Below are 15,435 nucleotides of genomic sequence, written 5' to 3'. Positions count from 1 at the left end.
GCACGAGATAGACCTCGAACCTGGCACCAAGTATTGTGTGACCAGGCAATGGCCGTTGCCGAAAGAACAAGTCGATTATATCGATAAGTTCTGCGACAGGCGAGCCAAGGCGGGACATGTCAATGAGAGCAAATCCCCTCACTGCAGCTCGACCTTTTGTGTGCGTTAAGCCACAGGTGAATGGCGCGTGGTTCATGCTTACAATGAGCTGAACACGGCGACCGTACTGACTCAAAAGCCAATTTCGCGGAAAGATGTTTTGTTGAACTCCATGGGAAAGTCAACTATCGTTTTCGCGTTGGATTTCAAGGATGGCTACTATCAGGTACTCATGATAGAGTCCGATGTAGCCAATACGGCAATAAGCACTCCAAGCGGTATGATTTGGGAGTGGCTTGTGACGCTTCAAGGTTTAGGAAACGCACCAGCGACATTTAACCGAGTGGTGGCTCACGTGATGCGTCAGCACCGTGCCTGCGCGCCTCATTACTTGTGTTGTATTGGTGCATAGTAGGGCCGAGGACGGGCTGAGCGCAATAGTGTCGCACAAGCGTCATTTAGACGCTGTGTTGCAGACTTTAAAGGACGCCCAATTTTACGCCAACTTGCAAAAGTGCGTCATAGGGGACCCCGAGATACCTGTGCTGGGTTGCAGCGTAGGTACACATGGTGTACGAGAAGATCCAGACAAAGTATAATTGGTAAAGGAATGGCCAATTCCACGGCATGTGAAGGATTTGCGCTGTTTCCTAGGGCTCGCTAATTACTTGCATAAATATAGCGAGAATTTTGCTGAGCAAACTAAACCATTATCTGACCTCCTTGCAAAAAACGCAGAAGGGGTTTGGTTAAAAGAACAAGACGATGCGCTCACATCAGCACAGCAATCTCTTGTAGAGGCACCGGGCTTGGCATTGCAAGACGCGGATAAGCCTTTAAGCGTCGGTTGCGATGCAAGTCATTTTGCAATCGGCAGCACACTTATGCAGAAGGATAACGACGGCGCTGACCGCGTCATCTCTTATAAGTCACGGCTTCAAAAAGCCGCGGAACTGAATTATCCTGTGCATGAAAAAGAGCTACTTTCAATAAAGTATAATCTTGTCAGCTTTCGTGTGCACCTATTGGGCACCAGCCATTTGTGGTTCATACGAATCATGCATAACTACGGGCCGCAATAAACTCACCGCACCTCTCGCCTAGAATGGCAAGATGGCTTACATTCTTCTCTGAATTTAATTACAAAGTTATACAAGCCGGGTAAGTCGAATGTCTTGGCTGACGCTTTACCGCGCAGACCAGACTTCGAGGCAAGCACCATGAAAGTGCGTCTAGTGCCGAAGCACAATTTCAGCCGTCATCGTTGGCAGCCATGAAGGCATACCACGTGACGAGCTCATTAGCCTCTGAAATAAAAGAGAGCTACAGTCGCCTGCTGTTGGATCACTTTGGTGGACATAGGTAACCTTTCATCGGACCTGAAAGCAAAGCTACAGCGACGGCCTGTTATGACATCAGCTGTCACCTTGTGATCCCTTGAGAATCTATGTGCCTCATGACACAGATCTTAACCTGATGATCCTTTACGAGCTCCATGATGCACCATCTACTGGGCACCTGGGCCGTGAAAAGACATTCTTCCGAGAGTCAGATGAATTTTGTTGGCCACACCTAAATAGATGGGTGGCCAACTATATTCGCTCTTGCGAACTGTGTCAGCGCATTAAGCCTGCACCGTCCAGCAGTGCGCTACTGAAGCCACTACCGATTCCAACCAACTGTTGGAAGTCAGTAAGTCTGGACCTTAAGTTGGCATGCCGCCCGATCATAAGGGTCGGACGTGGCTTGTTGTCTTTGTAGACAGACTGAGAAAAATAGTGCATTTAGCACCATATAAAACATCGATACAGACAAGGATGCAGCTCTCTTGTTCCTGGATCGTATTTACCGACTACATGGGATGCCCAAGTTCATTATATCGGACAGGGATCCACGTTTTAAGTCTGGTTTGTGGCGACATGTGTTCGAGCTGCTAGGTAGCAAGCTCCAGATGTCGACCGCAGATCATCCCCAGACCGATGGCCAAACAGAACGTGCCAATCGGGTCGTGGTGGATGTCTTACGCACTATAGCAACTCCCATAGAGTGGAGCAAGCAATTGTACTTTGTGGAGTTTGCTATAAATAACAGTGTCCACATCGGTACGGGTGAGACACCGTTTTATATTAACGGACTGCACCATCCTTAGAAACCAGTCTCGTTTGTGCGCAGCCCGATTCTTAGTGAGGGAGGGCCCCTCACCATGCTCGGTGCAAAAGAGGACATAGTTTCGTCAATATGACGATGACCCGCGAGGTTATCATCTCAACGACAGAAAATTGCCCTAGTAACCCTGCCATGTAGCAATGGTCAATAAATCTACGTCCTATGACCGACCTCTCGGCGGTGTCATAGGCGAGTTTGATGCCAAGAGCGTGAGCGAATCTCAACGCTTTGTGGATGAGCGATTAGCCATCACACGAAAAGTCCGCGACGCGATGGCAAACCCCCAGGTCAATAAAAAAATATATGCGGACCGAAATGGTCGCAAAAAAGAATGAACGCTTTAAAGTGGGGGGAGGTAAAATTAAGTACTGCTAACACTGCCTAAGAATGCAATTTTTCTACTACCTGGAGGTACTACGAAGTTGTTGCCCGTCCATTGAGCCCTTTACGGTGGCAGAAGAGATTGAACACCTTAACTATAGACTCACCCTCCCCCTGCAGATGAAGACGCACCCCGTATTTTACGTGCGCTGTCTGAAACGGTATGTAGACCCAAATGAGGTCACAACCCCATCCGTCTAAGAGACCGATGGTACTATCAGCCGAATGCCGTCCCACCACGAAAAGGACCCGGAGAGCGAGGGATACCACGCGCATAATGCGGGTACCTTAGCATCAACTTCTCCAGGATGTCAAACCGAAGTTTCAGGCGTTTATTACCCTTAAGATCCTCCGCGCGGACATCCTGAAGATCCGAGGTTAGTTGCAAGACTTGACCCTCGAGATCCACAATACGTCGCTCGGCAGCGCTTAACGCCTGCGACTGAACGGACAAAGGTAAGGCAACCGCGATTAGGTGGGCGAGATCGCCACTTCTATCGGGCGCCGCCTGCACTGATGGATGCGGGTGGAAAGCAACGCCTCCTTGTTGGAAGGTTGCTTGCCCACCGCTACGTGAGGCAAAGGTATCAGATTTCAATGGAGAGCTTACCGATGAGTTTTGACTCTTCGGAACCGATCGATGCCCTACGTATTGACGTGCCCGGCTTGGTGGCTGCCTATAAACAGGAGCACCAGCTGAGGCCTCTTCACTAGTCTCAAATGGACTAGCAGAAGTAGCGTTGTGAGAAGAAATAGGGGGTACAGTACCGCCCATGATTTCTTTCACACACAAGCGGGCGAAATTAATTCGCTGCGACCGCTATTTTATCGCATCGGAATGCGGCGCATGAATTTCGCCTCATAAATGTCGGGCATTTCATTTCAACGCAACACGACCGGATTCGGGAAATTACGCCCGAGCGATTTTGCATGAGCCTTCCATGATTTAAAGACGCCATAATATTTATGAGCGTCTATAAGAGCGCGCTCTAGGAGTGACGCTCTTGGCCCGTTCAAATGAAGCCATTCAGATGGAGGTGGCATCGTTGATACGCCATCCGTCACATTGCCACGTTCAAAATGACTGGCACGTGACACCGATTAAGCACGTTCACGTGTGTAAATACATGTCGCTACAGTGACTGGGAGAACTAGCGGTGCGTAAAGCAGCTCGCATTCCTCCTTCCGCTTTGACGAATATTGAAAAAAAATCGTTCTTAAAGGGGGAATGGTGTAACGGGCATAAGTTGCCCTGATGTTACACAGTCCCCGGTAGGTGCCCTTGGTGTGCTTAAGGAATTGGTCAATTACTTGATATAAAGTAATTTAACCCACCACTCGGGTGTGGTTCACGTTGTGACCAACCCTTATGTATGTGATACACTAGGTGCATTCACATTAGGAGGGACGATGGCTAGCGTCATCCGTGATGACGGCTAGCGTCATCTGTTACGCAAGGTATCTAGAAAGATACGCTCGCAATACGTATTAGTGTCATCTACAAAGATTACATTTTTGATTGGTAGAAATATGTATTTATATTTAATACAACTAAATATATATCAGTCTGAAAAATACTTCCTAATTGGTAAGTGCGCATGAAGGGTCTGATCTCGGACGAAAAATGAGCTTTGTGATAGGAGGTCACAATCGAAGGCGCAACTGACTTTACTTCCTCTGTTACTTTCTGTTCAAAATCACAATATATTATTAGTGAGATACTTCGTGTAAAATAAAGGGAAACGTTAAAACCACAATTTAAAACGACCCCCTCCCCATTTAAAGGTACAAACCTACTACAATGATCACCGCTCTCGTGACGACACGCATACCAGAGTACTTAGTGTGTTGGGTGAGGTTCTGTTTCCACTCATCTCAGACTTTGCCGGGGTTCAGTTTAGTACGGATGCGTCACGTACCAGTTCGGCCATTTTTATATTGCTTCCACCACCGTGCGATACTCCAGTAGGTAGTAAGGGAATCGCCAATGGCCACGACCATGAAGCTGAGAGCCTGACCTAAAAATCACACTGTAAGCCATATGATCGCCGGCGTGTTGCGGTTGGAAGTACTGGAACTCCCCATGAAAGCGATCGGAGAATGGAGCTGAGATCAATACGTTGTTTAGACGGTTCGTTGGGGAATAAACCAGTGAAGACTCGCTTGTTAGCGAAGTGGATCCTCCAAGGATCTACGTTGCCCAGGCTTACTACCATTGAAGACACCTATACCGGCCTGGGTTATATCTCAGAACAGGACTGGAGGATTCGAGTCGTAGACCTAGTGAGGTGTTCAAGGTCCCCCAACACAAGATGAGTTGCATTACCGTCAAACTCTCCACTGTCCAGACTCGAGAAGAATTGGTCTTTGTCCTGGCGATCCGCCGGTGCATACACATTGTGCATGTAGATAGGCTTCTCATCATCCAATACTTTCACTACAAGATAGTGACCCACGAACAGTCAGGTGGGAGACATCAACAGCCGAATCAAATCCTTGAAAGTCGGATCGAAGAATAGTGACTACTCCGTCGCTTCGACCCCGTGTGGGGCGAAACAGGTGGGATCAAGTCACTCGAGAAAAAGTGGTGTGTGTAACTCGATCTTGATAGAATTTGAAGTTGGCGAGGTGCTTGGATCGGTAAGCTTAGTATTTTGTTAACATTAGAGAGAGTACTTGATCTGCAAATTCTCGACGAGGGAACATTCATTCTGTTTGTTGTCATTGATGTCCACCGTAAGAACATTGATGTTGCTCCACGATGTCGAGGATGAGGCAACTTTAGCACCAAGTAGCTAGCCCCCTCACTAGAAGTCCAATGTCCCCATTCACGGCCCAAAGCTTTACGACCGAGGAAATCACCGAAAAGAAGCGGTCGAGGGTCCGCAGAGCTTCGAATGTTTCCAGAAGATCCCCGTCCACTGTTCCTTTTGCCATTGTTTAAGCAGTGAGAACCCAGCTCTGACTGCAAACGACAAAGTAGGATGTTGAAGTGGAAAAGACGTGTGCGATGCGCGGTATCCACTCAGCAGGCTGACTCAAGATATATGGTAATTAGAGAATATGACGGGATCGATAGACCTGAGCGAAAGCTCAAACAATCTGAATGCCCTAGTTGCTCGAGGTAATTCCGCGATTGCAGGGGTCATCGCCGACCATAATCACACATGTCGAAGATATCCTCCCGCTTGGAAGTAACAGGGTACCCATAGGTTCCTTCCATTTCGTTGGAAAGGTAGTGTCCGCGGTCGGATTAGTCGCACAACACTTTATTAACAGCAAGTAGTTGGGCAGTTTCTGCAACTGCTGTTCCGCCATCGACCATCGCCAACGACAGAGCCCTGTTGAAGGAGATTCTACCGCTTTCTTGGTGAAGCTGGCCGAATTCGCGGCTTTCTTGAATATCTTGTGTATGCCGTCGACATTGTTGTCTGCCTCCTGGAGGAGGTCAGGGAGAACCCCGAGCAGTTCCGTTTGCTTATCCTTTAGCATCGCCTCGGCCGCTTCCAGTATAAACGACGCTTTGGTTGATTTTCTAATTTTCGTGTGGTGCTTTAATAAAGAAGGCAGACTCGGTCGAGGTGTGTAGCGCTTCAGGGTGCGTGACCTCCAAAGATAAAACCTTACCATGTTTCATGTCCCGCTGTCAAGTTCTTTAATTCGAAGGGGACCTCAACGTCTGGAATGCTTGAAATTTGTTGGTAGTGGCAATTTCATCGAGTGGGATTATCGATTGTTTGACCAGCATGTTGAAATAATCAATACCATTGCGACCCCGTTTTTTGCACGCGGACGGATCGATGAATCCATAATTTTTATCGTTCGTCAGCTGCATTGGCGGAAAGTTTCTGGCCCTGGGGCTACAGGAGAGGTAATTTTAACTTGATACCCTGGAGAGGTAGAGATTGACAGCGCATCGGAGGAGGTGTACGAAATCGCGACAAGCTGATTAGCAGCGGACGGCTTCTCATGCAGAGCTCCGTGGCTGAGCTGGCCTTCCCTCTTTCTAATCTTCTTAACTTCCTGTTGAAGTGAGATTTTCTTGTTTATCATCGTAACGTTTGCAGCAGCCGCAGGCATTCGCGTAACGGGCGCGTAAATTGACGGGGAAGGTGGTGCGGTCCTGCAATTGCGGCGAGGCATGGCCGTTACGGGTGGAAGGAATACGCTAGAAGGCGTACATAACTCAATCCTGTGGTGTGAACCAAACGGCATTCTTTCCGATTGGAACAAAGCGTACTTACCATGAACTGAATGCAGCATGTTGCCGAAAAGCTCTTGATCACATAAAACACCGTTCACAATTAGCGGGCTGAGACATGAACTAGTCAAGATGTATACGCGCCAGGTGGCAGACGTGATACCAGTTACCACGTCTTCTTCACGAAACGTGTCGTAAATGTATTTGCAGCCAAGCAGGAGGAGGTGGTGGAGAACTAGGCTGGTGTCCGTACCCGATCCATATTTGAGGTGTTCAATAAAGAATTTACCACCGAGGGCGTCGAAGTCCTTAAGCGAGAAGACACTGCCCAGGATGTTCACCTTCGTGCATTCGAGCCTCAGACATGCTTCTCTAGAGTTCAATTCGACATGTCGATCTCCGCCAGGATTTTTTCAGATTTGGCAAATCTCGTGGCTTTCGTAGAGGTCCTTAAGAGAGGTATTGCCGTGGTGTTTCCCAAAAGCGACCCTGTAATCCCCGAAGAGAGGTTTGCGCTAGAGTTCGGCAAGTAACAATAATTATGTTACACTTGGCACGGGGAAGATCATACGGCCGTGCCTGGTTGATACGAGGCGCTATGAAAGACAAATTGCCACCTATGACATATTGATGCTCGATCCATTCGATATCATTTGCATGAGGCTTGGAAGTCTCCACACGACGACGAGCGGCATCAGCTTTAGCGTAGTTTCGCCGAAGATGTTTTGACGACCGAGCACGCCAGCCATCGTCGGACGCGTGTCCGGATGCGGTTCCGTACAAGAAGGTAGGTCTTTGGCAGTGACGGCTGGAGGCTGTGGATCCACCGAAACGTCGGCGGATTCATGCTCACCTTCAGAAGAGGAACCTGATGGTTTTGCCATAATCGCGTCCGCTACTCTTCCGTAGGATCTTTAGGCATCGTGGCCGGAGAGCCGCACATTGGAGAAGCAGATTGCTCTGGAATCGGCGGCAGCGATGAGCTACCAGCTGTAGTGCGTAGTCGCAGATAATATGTGAATCGACACCACTGCCATCACCTCATAGTACAGTGAGCTAATGGGAAGGGTGATGGAGCTACTAAGAAATGGCGCAGATAAGATGATACGTATACATATTGATCTATCGCAATTTCCACGGTCTTTGCATCCGCACTGCCATTAATGTGACCCATATTTTTGTACATTTTTCCCTATGTACCAGACAGTGCCTGGGCGGAGCAATGGACGTTGGAGACACAAGATCATCCATGATAAAGACAAAGCAAAGTTGCGTTTAAAGGTGGCGGAGTTTTTTTTGAAAGTTGAACTTAGCGATAGCCGGCAGTTGGAGATCTGTTACATCGATAATCTGTTCGAAACGAAATGTGCTCATAAAAGGGATCTACCGCGAGATAACGTCAACAAAGTTCGATTGGAAAAAGGGTGCATTGAAGCGGAGCTGTAGAGTGCTCGCACTCACAACAAACACTAACAAGCTTTCATTTGATGCACGCGACTAACGATAAAGCCTTATCTGTAGTTTCAATCTTGCCATTCGTCATACATTTATTTTATACAGTATTCCACGTGCTGCCACGATTAAAGTGCTACTCTCGAATGTGAAGTCGCGCTAACACGAACAAAAAGACTTATTCTTAATGGGTCCGCCGTACTGCCAAACGCACCTTAATCGATTCACACATAGGTTGAAGCAATGTCCCAATGACATGAGCTTTTGATCTCCTCATAGTTGCTTGCCATTGTTTGCCTCCTTGCGCATCGCCCAATCGTGTCTAGTAACTTTGGCGGGGTTGATTCAACTTTCAATTACTAATTTAACAAAGTGTTGCTTGTTGCTTCGATATTAAGTGAAATTACTAATGGATAACATCTTTATTATTTTCCTCTATATAAAATGATATTTGTTCTTCCCTCTTAAAGGAAATAATATTTATGTGACGCAACACCCCGTTAAATCACCCCTAACTAATTGTCACTATAACGAATGATGTAGAGTAACAGAGATCCCTCTTTGCAGGTTAGCATTCGTTGGTGTCCATAAGTTTGCTTCCGCATGGTACCCGAGCCCGTGGGCGTGGTCTGCAAGGCCGCAAACCGGGCAGCTACACGACTGCGAGTAGCAGCTACTTATGCAAACATTATAGAAGACGCTCAGGCGTCTACTGCGGAGAAAAAGTCACCTCCGATTTGAGGTGACTTTTACGAGTCGGCGTTATTGTCTGAATGAAGGACAACCATAGCGGCCTCCGGTTCGCCAGGGGCCGAATCCACCTACGGATTATAGTGAAACAACCAATGAGTTGTTCGCGACGTTATTTGGCACGTTTGAATCTCATACTGTGGAGTCATCTTGTGATGATTTCATCGACGATTACAATTTCTGGTGATGCTTACATGCATCGCCAGAAACGAAGTGATCATAAAGATCACTTCGAGAAAAAAGTTAGCCTCAGTTTAACATTGCNATCGTATATACGGACCATGCGTCATTACGCACGGCCGTCAATAGCCCACACCTCTCGCAAAGAATGGCGAGGTGGCTATCCTTCTTCGCGGAGTATAACTTCTCCGTCGAATATAAACCAGGACGACTTAATGTCGTCGCTGATGCGTTATCACGCCGACCCGATTTCGAGTCAGCAGTGCACCCCAACAGTAAAAGTGATCTTACTGTTGCAACACTCACTACGAGTGTTCCATCATCAACCTTAGTTGATGAAATAAAGAAAGCCTATAAAGAAGATAAGGACCTTCTTTGTCTGATGGATCATTTAATGAATCCATCCGATAAATCTTTTAAAGATCTACCGGCTTTATATCGATCGTCATCCGATCGATACACAACACGTAACGGCTTATTGTATTACACAGCCGTTACCGGCGACACCCCACGTGTCGTCGTCCCGACTCACAATGATTTGCGCTTGCGCATCATGTATGAGTGTCACGATGCTCCAACAAGTGGACATCGTGGACGTGAGAAGACTTACCTCACGGTAAGTCGATACTTTTACTGGCCCCGCCAGTATCAGTTTGTGCGCAAGTACATTCGTGCTTGCGAGGTTTGTCAACGGGTGAAGCCTAGCCCTTCATCCCGTGCACCTCTTCAACCTCTACCACTTCCGGCAGAGTGTTGGCAGTCCGTATCTATGGACTTCGTCTTCGGATTTCCCGAAGACGAACACAAAAACAATGGAATCCTTGTTTTTGTAGACAGATTCAGCAAGATGGTACATCTTGCTGCAGTACAAGAGTCGATCACGGCTCCGGGCTGTGCCCGTGTCTTTATCGACACGGTATTCAAACACCACGGATTACCCCGTGAACTGATCTCGGATAGAGATCCACGGTTCACGACGGAGTTTTGGCAATACGTGTTCCGATCTCTCGAACACGGCTGACTATGTCAACATCCGACCACCCAGAAACGGATGGTCGAACAGAACGCGTAAATCGCGTCCTCGAACAGATACTTCGAGGTTACGTCCAATCGTATTCGAATTGGAGCGAGGTTTTATCGATGGTCAAATTTGCCATCAACAATTCGGTGCATGCGTCTACAACGCATACACCGTTCTTTGTGAATGGCTTACGCCATCCTCGCATACCCACCCAATTAGAGGGATCCTCTTGTTTAAGGGGGGGATTGGACTCGCACGAGCAAATCCAATTCTGGCTCATGCTCATCACGCGTCGAAGTTAACAACGACGCGAGTGATGCCGATGTCGAAAAAATCGACATCGAACACAAGTATGATCTCATAGCAGTACGCACAAAGCGTACTGAAGAAGACAGAACAAACGAGTCAGCAGAAGAAATTCTGCTAACTCGAGAATCAATAATCCGTTTCGTCTAGGATACCATTGCTATCGCAGTGGACCGAGAGAAACGGAATGCAGACAAACATGGAAGAGCAAATGTTCATTTATTTAAAATTTATGATCTAGCGCTACCCTTTACGGTAAACCTACCTAAGCGTTTAGTCACTATTGTGGGTAGCAGTAAACTACTACCCAAATTCATTGAGCCTTTCGTGTACTGGATCGCAGAGGCAATGCGTACACAACAGAATTGCCACGTACGATGCGAACGCATCCTACGATTTACGTTGGTCGGCTCCGCCCGTACCATCAGTACGCGGCTTCTTCCGAGGACGGATGTGACCACCCACTTCAAGAATCCCTAAAAGATTCTTGTGATCGCGAACCAGATTCTCATGTTGAACCTGAAGTTTCTCATGCCGGTTCCGAATATCCTCGAAACTGCGATGAGCTGACGACAGCTCATCGCGAACAGCATGATATTTCCGTTCGTACTTCAACATGGAGTACGCACTCTGGGCCTCGTCCGTCAGTATGACGAGACCCATCCGATAGTTGAGAAGGCCCATCGGAAAACACGCGCCCCTGGCGCTTGTAGATCGATTGCAAAACGTCAATCGCATCCCGCATCTCAATAGAGATGCGAGCCCTTCCCCAGGGCGAAGGAAGGGAATACGCATCCTCTTTTACCCTCTTCGAGTTGTCAGCACGACACGGACAGGGATCACCCCTCGTGAGGCATGGAAGCCCAGCCTCACGTGACAACCGATGCAATTTATACTTTGCACCGGTTGGAGTTCTTTTCTCAAACTTAACGCGATTCGCGTTAAGTTTTTGAAGCCAAGCTTCGCGTGCAATGTCTTTGACATTGCGAATGAACGCGCTCCAGGTTTGCATAAGCAAGACTTTATCTCGCTTATTGTTGCCACTAAATCATCGATGCTTAAGAAAAGCATCGAGATAGTAATATTCCTCAGCGCGAAAGTTCTTCGCGCTGGGATCAAAGCCATGTAGCTTTGTTGCAATAAATATGGGATTTTTATTGTGAGGAGTCGTCTCTTCAGACAAGCTATTGATTAGCCGTTCTGGCAAAAGCCTAGGCTTCTATTCAGGGGCGAAATGGGACATTTAATTGTCTTCACTCCCCTGAGTGGTACCTACTGAAGCAGGGGTACCACATGAACTTTTATTACGATGGCTATCGCCATCGTCATCACCTTGCACAGAAACAGGTGCAGGTGACCGTACGGGAAACGGAACGGCCGATGAGGGGTCATCCTCATCGTCGGAACCAAATAGACTACTAACTCGTCTATCAGAATGAGCCCTCTCATCCGAAGGCTCATAGTCAGCCGCCTGACGTCTATCAGGCGACTGTTCTATTCTCCCCGAGTCGGCGATTTCGTCCGAATCGCATTCGTAGTCGACCTCCAAAGAGGGGTCGTTTTCACGTGGTGAATCACCACGTGCACCCGCAACATCTAGTGTTGCGCGAGTGAAAGATACTACGGCAGACGTTCCGTCTGCCGCAAGAGATAACAGTGCGTCACCCGCGGCTGCACGAACCGCAGACAAAGGCGCAGCACTATCGACACGCTGCATGAGTTTGTTCTTCATGCGATGGAAATCAAAATGATGGTTCTGACCAATTAACATCATTTTTAAGTGGTCACATAGTGACCACTCCATCCAATGACAGTCAGAGTGATTGTTGTTTAAGGGAGAAGTGATGTAACGGGGTGTATAGTTACATAAAATTAACACTTAAAGGTTCTTAATTAATATATTATCGAAAAGCTAGAAAATATTTGGAGGATATTACTTTTAATAGTAATGGTCAGAAATCTTATCCAGAAATAGGTATAGACCATTACATCTATTTATCCCGCAGACTAATCAACTGTAGATGTAAGCGAAAGAGAGAGACAGACAGATAAGATAAGATTTCAATTGCATGTTTAGCATTAGTTTATGATTAAGTTAGCGTTAACATATAGAAAGAAGAGATACTTAATTATATTAATACAGTTTTCATTTAACCCTCTTTAATCTAGTTACCTTTAAGAAAAGTCTTCCTCTGCACGTACTTGTGTACGTGAAGTGACGTAAGGCACCACTCGCAACTGAAGCAGTGCGAAGTGGACTTGTACTGAAGCAGTACAAGTCGTAGTGCCCCGGTACACCGTTGGTCTAATATGATTAAGGAAAGTTTAATTCGCGACAAAAACTGTAAAACCTGATGCTCAATGAGATTGAAGAGAGGACTAGCCGAAAGTTTTTTCTGCTCACGGTGATGCCTCTCTGGCTTTATGATCACAAGACGATTCCATTCACGATTTGTAAAGGAGAAGTCTCGACTTTACCATAGACGTTTGCGTAGTGAACCAGACGAGGTTTACACACAGACTGCTTCACGAATGGAGGATGACATAAGTGGTATGCGCGATACAACAAATTTATTTTACAAAATATCCGGAGATCATGCAAGTTTCACATAAATAATACGACCAAATTTCGTACCTATGTGGTAATTTTGACAACATTGTTTATAAGATACAGTAATATGATTTTTAATGCTTAAAATAAAAACATTGGCAGGCATTTCGATTTGTCAGCAGTCGGATCCTCTAAATTAGTTGCTATCGTCCAGCATTTGGCCCATTGAATGTATATGGCGCAATCTTGACCGCGGCTTGAACCAAAAATTTGAATTTGAACAGACTCTCCGATACCCTTGGCTCAGGTTTCAAGACAATTTAGCTCTCCTAGCACGTGAAATACACATTTAAACCACCTCACTCGTCAATCTATTGGCAAGCAATGCCACAAGACGGTGCTGTTTGCCATGCGTGATTCGCAAAATACGCCGCGCCTCGGCGAAATACTCCCATGATTTCATTCTGCTTTGCTCTAATGTGATTCCTACTTGAGCTAGTTGACGATACAGATCTCCCAGTGTAAACAAATGAAGTCCCGTCATCGGATGATTCAAATTATAAACACGTCGATAAAACTCTAACATCCCTTCTCCATATCCAATCGCCTCTTTCACGCTTCCTCGGTCCATTTCAGCGCTAAAAAGTGCCGATAGCGTCTGCAACCGTGCAATGCTGTGATCATGAAGCAACGTACTTTGCACTTGTGCTAGTCTTTGCAGCGCCGCAATGCAAAGCTCTTGATGGACTGCCACTTCCGTCTCACTTGGAACCGCACTTGTGACAGCATTCGCTTCCGCAAGCGCTAGCTCCACTTCGTATCGACGGTCCTCTGTCCACTTCTCTTGGACAACTCCATTCACATCAGCATCAAGGTTTGCGTCAAGGCTCTCTCGTTCTTCAAGTGGCTGCAAGCACCGAAAGCATGCACACGTAAAATGATACTTGTGTTGCAGACGCTGATGCCTTTCTCGACGTGGGAGCGCTACGTCGACTACGATTAATCTCCGGACCTTATGTTAGCAGTAAGCAACAAGTCTTTACAGTTCATCAAGACTACCGTAAGACTGTGTAACCTCCTCGCCCGATAGAATAGAACGCATCGCTCGAAACTCCATGTTTAGTGTCTTTGGCACGAATCTATGCAGTTCACATTCACGCGGTCAGTCTCCAGTACTTTACCAACTATTAGCTGACGTACGTCACAGCGCAATTCGGGTCACAGCTATGATTAATCATAGCCCCCAATGGAAAACAACCCGCGCCAAGTGGCAATAGCAACTCGTCACAAATGGCAAAATTATTGTTGCGAAAGCGGCTAAGCATTCGCACCGTTTTCTCCATTGCAAATGAATCTAGGCAAAGGAGTACATTGTCTTTCATTAACGACATTCATTACATTAGTGGAAGCTCTCTTTACCATCGACTAGTTTAATTTTCTGTGCCAGCACCGCCAGCAGGAGAAGCTCTTGATCGTCCATGTCTTCCTGATACCATACGAGCTCAGAGGCATGCAGTCCTGCACGATTGGGACGTCGCAAAACGCGTCCTAATAGCAACACATCGGCAACCTGATCGCTTCGCAGACCAAGGTGCTTTAATTGCACCAATTGCTTGCATTCAATGCGATGATCCGGTGTCCAGTCTTCCTGTTGACACGCCGTGGAGCCTACCAGCAACTTCTTAAACTCAGATCCAGCAAAACAATATTGAAACTATCAAGCGCCGTCGCACAGTAAGAAGCCGTATGGCAGCGACCGCAACGTCTGAGCCGCTCGTCTGTCACAAAGCATTTGTGACAATGCGAGCTCCAGAGATTCGGCAGCAATACGGCAGCGCATACCGAGACACACAGAACGAGATCGCCTACAGCCTGATTGATTTGCGTCTCAATGCGTCGGCCACGGTTTCCTGGAACCTTCTCGGACGTGCCCTTCGCGTGATCACTTACGATGCGCACCTTCGCGACCATATTTTGTGAGTGTTTACGGGAATAGAAATGAAAATGTAATGTTGCAAGAAGGTTACAGAAAAATGATAAAACATGTGTGTTTAAAAATACTGGTTACACTAGGTGGAGCCGTCAACGTTGCTAGGAGCGGGATCAAGTATACGCGAGGACATATGATCGAGTATTTAGAAGTTGCTATGCAGCGATGCTATCAAGATGATGATGCATTTGCTCGTCGAAAAGAGCGCTTCTCTGCTCGATAAATTGAGCGAAGGACTAACATGAGACAAATTGGCCAAGTCAGTTCGCGAAATTAATCGAATAAACGCCCAACGAAGAAGGAGAGACAATCACAACATGTCAGAAGAAATGCTTTCG

The 15,435-nt window shown here is 47.0% G+C and overlaps 3 protein-coding genes across 3 annotated transcripts; 1 reads left to right on the top strand and 2 right to left on the bottom strand.

Annotated features, from left to right (window-relative positions):
* Nucleotides 1–13,241: 13,241 nt before the first annotated feature.
* Nucleotides 13,242–14,498, bottom strand: CCR75_002520 (uncharacterized protein; the record flags this gene model as incomplete). The annotated part of the gene is made up of 4 exons (XM_067960617.1): nucleotides 13,242–13,247; nucleotides 13,499–14,111; nucleotides 14,151–14,246; nucleotides 14,308–14,498. The coding sequence occupies 4 exons, from the start codon at nucleotides 14,496–14,498 to the stop codon at nucleotides 13,242–13,244; spliced, it is 906 nt and encodes a 301-aa protein (XP_067821382.1).
* An 8-nt stretch (nucleotides 14,499–14,506) lies between these two features.
* CCR75_002519 (uncharacterized protein) lies at nucleotides 14,507–15,078 on the bottom strand (the record flags this gene model as incomplete). The annotated part of the gene is made up of 2 exons (XM_067960616.1): nucleotides 14,507–14,788; nucleotides 14,950–15,078. 2 exons carry the CDS (start codon nucleotides 15,076–15,078, stop codon nucleotides 14,507–14,509), a joined length of 411 nt encoding a protein of 136 aa, XP_067822211.1.
* Nucleotides 15,079–15,140: 62 nt separating this feature from the next.
* On the top strand, nucleotides 15,141–15,320 carry CCR75_002518 (uncharacterized protein; the record flags this gene model as incomplete). The annotated part of the gene is made up of 1 exon (XM_067960615.1): nucleotides 15,141–15,320. The coding sequence occupies one exon, from the start codon at nucleotides 15,141–15,143 to the stop codon at nucleotides 15,318–15,320; it is 180 nt and encodes a 59-aa protein (XP_067822212.1).
* Nucleotides 15,321–15,435: the final 115 nt, after the last annotated feature.

Source organism: Bremia lactucae, linkage group LG2 (assembly GCF_004359215.1).
Source record: "Bremia lactucae strain SF5 linkage group LG2, whole genome shotgun sequence".
Taxonomy (NCBI): domain Eukaryota; phylum Oomycota; class Peronosporomycetes; order Peronosporales; family Peronosporaceae; genus Bremia; species Bremia lactucae.
The sequence above is the reverse complement of the archived record's forward strand: the minus strand, read 5'-3'. Positions and strand labels throughout refer to the sequence as shown.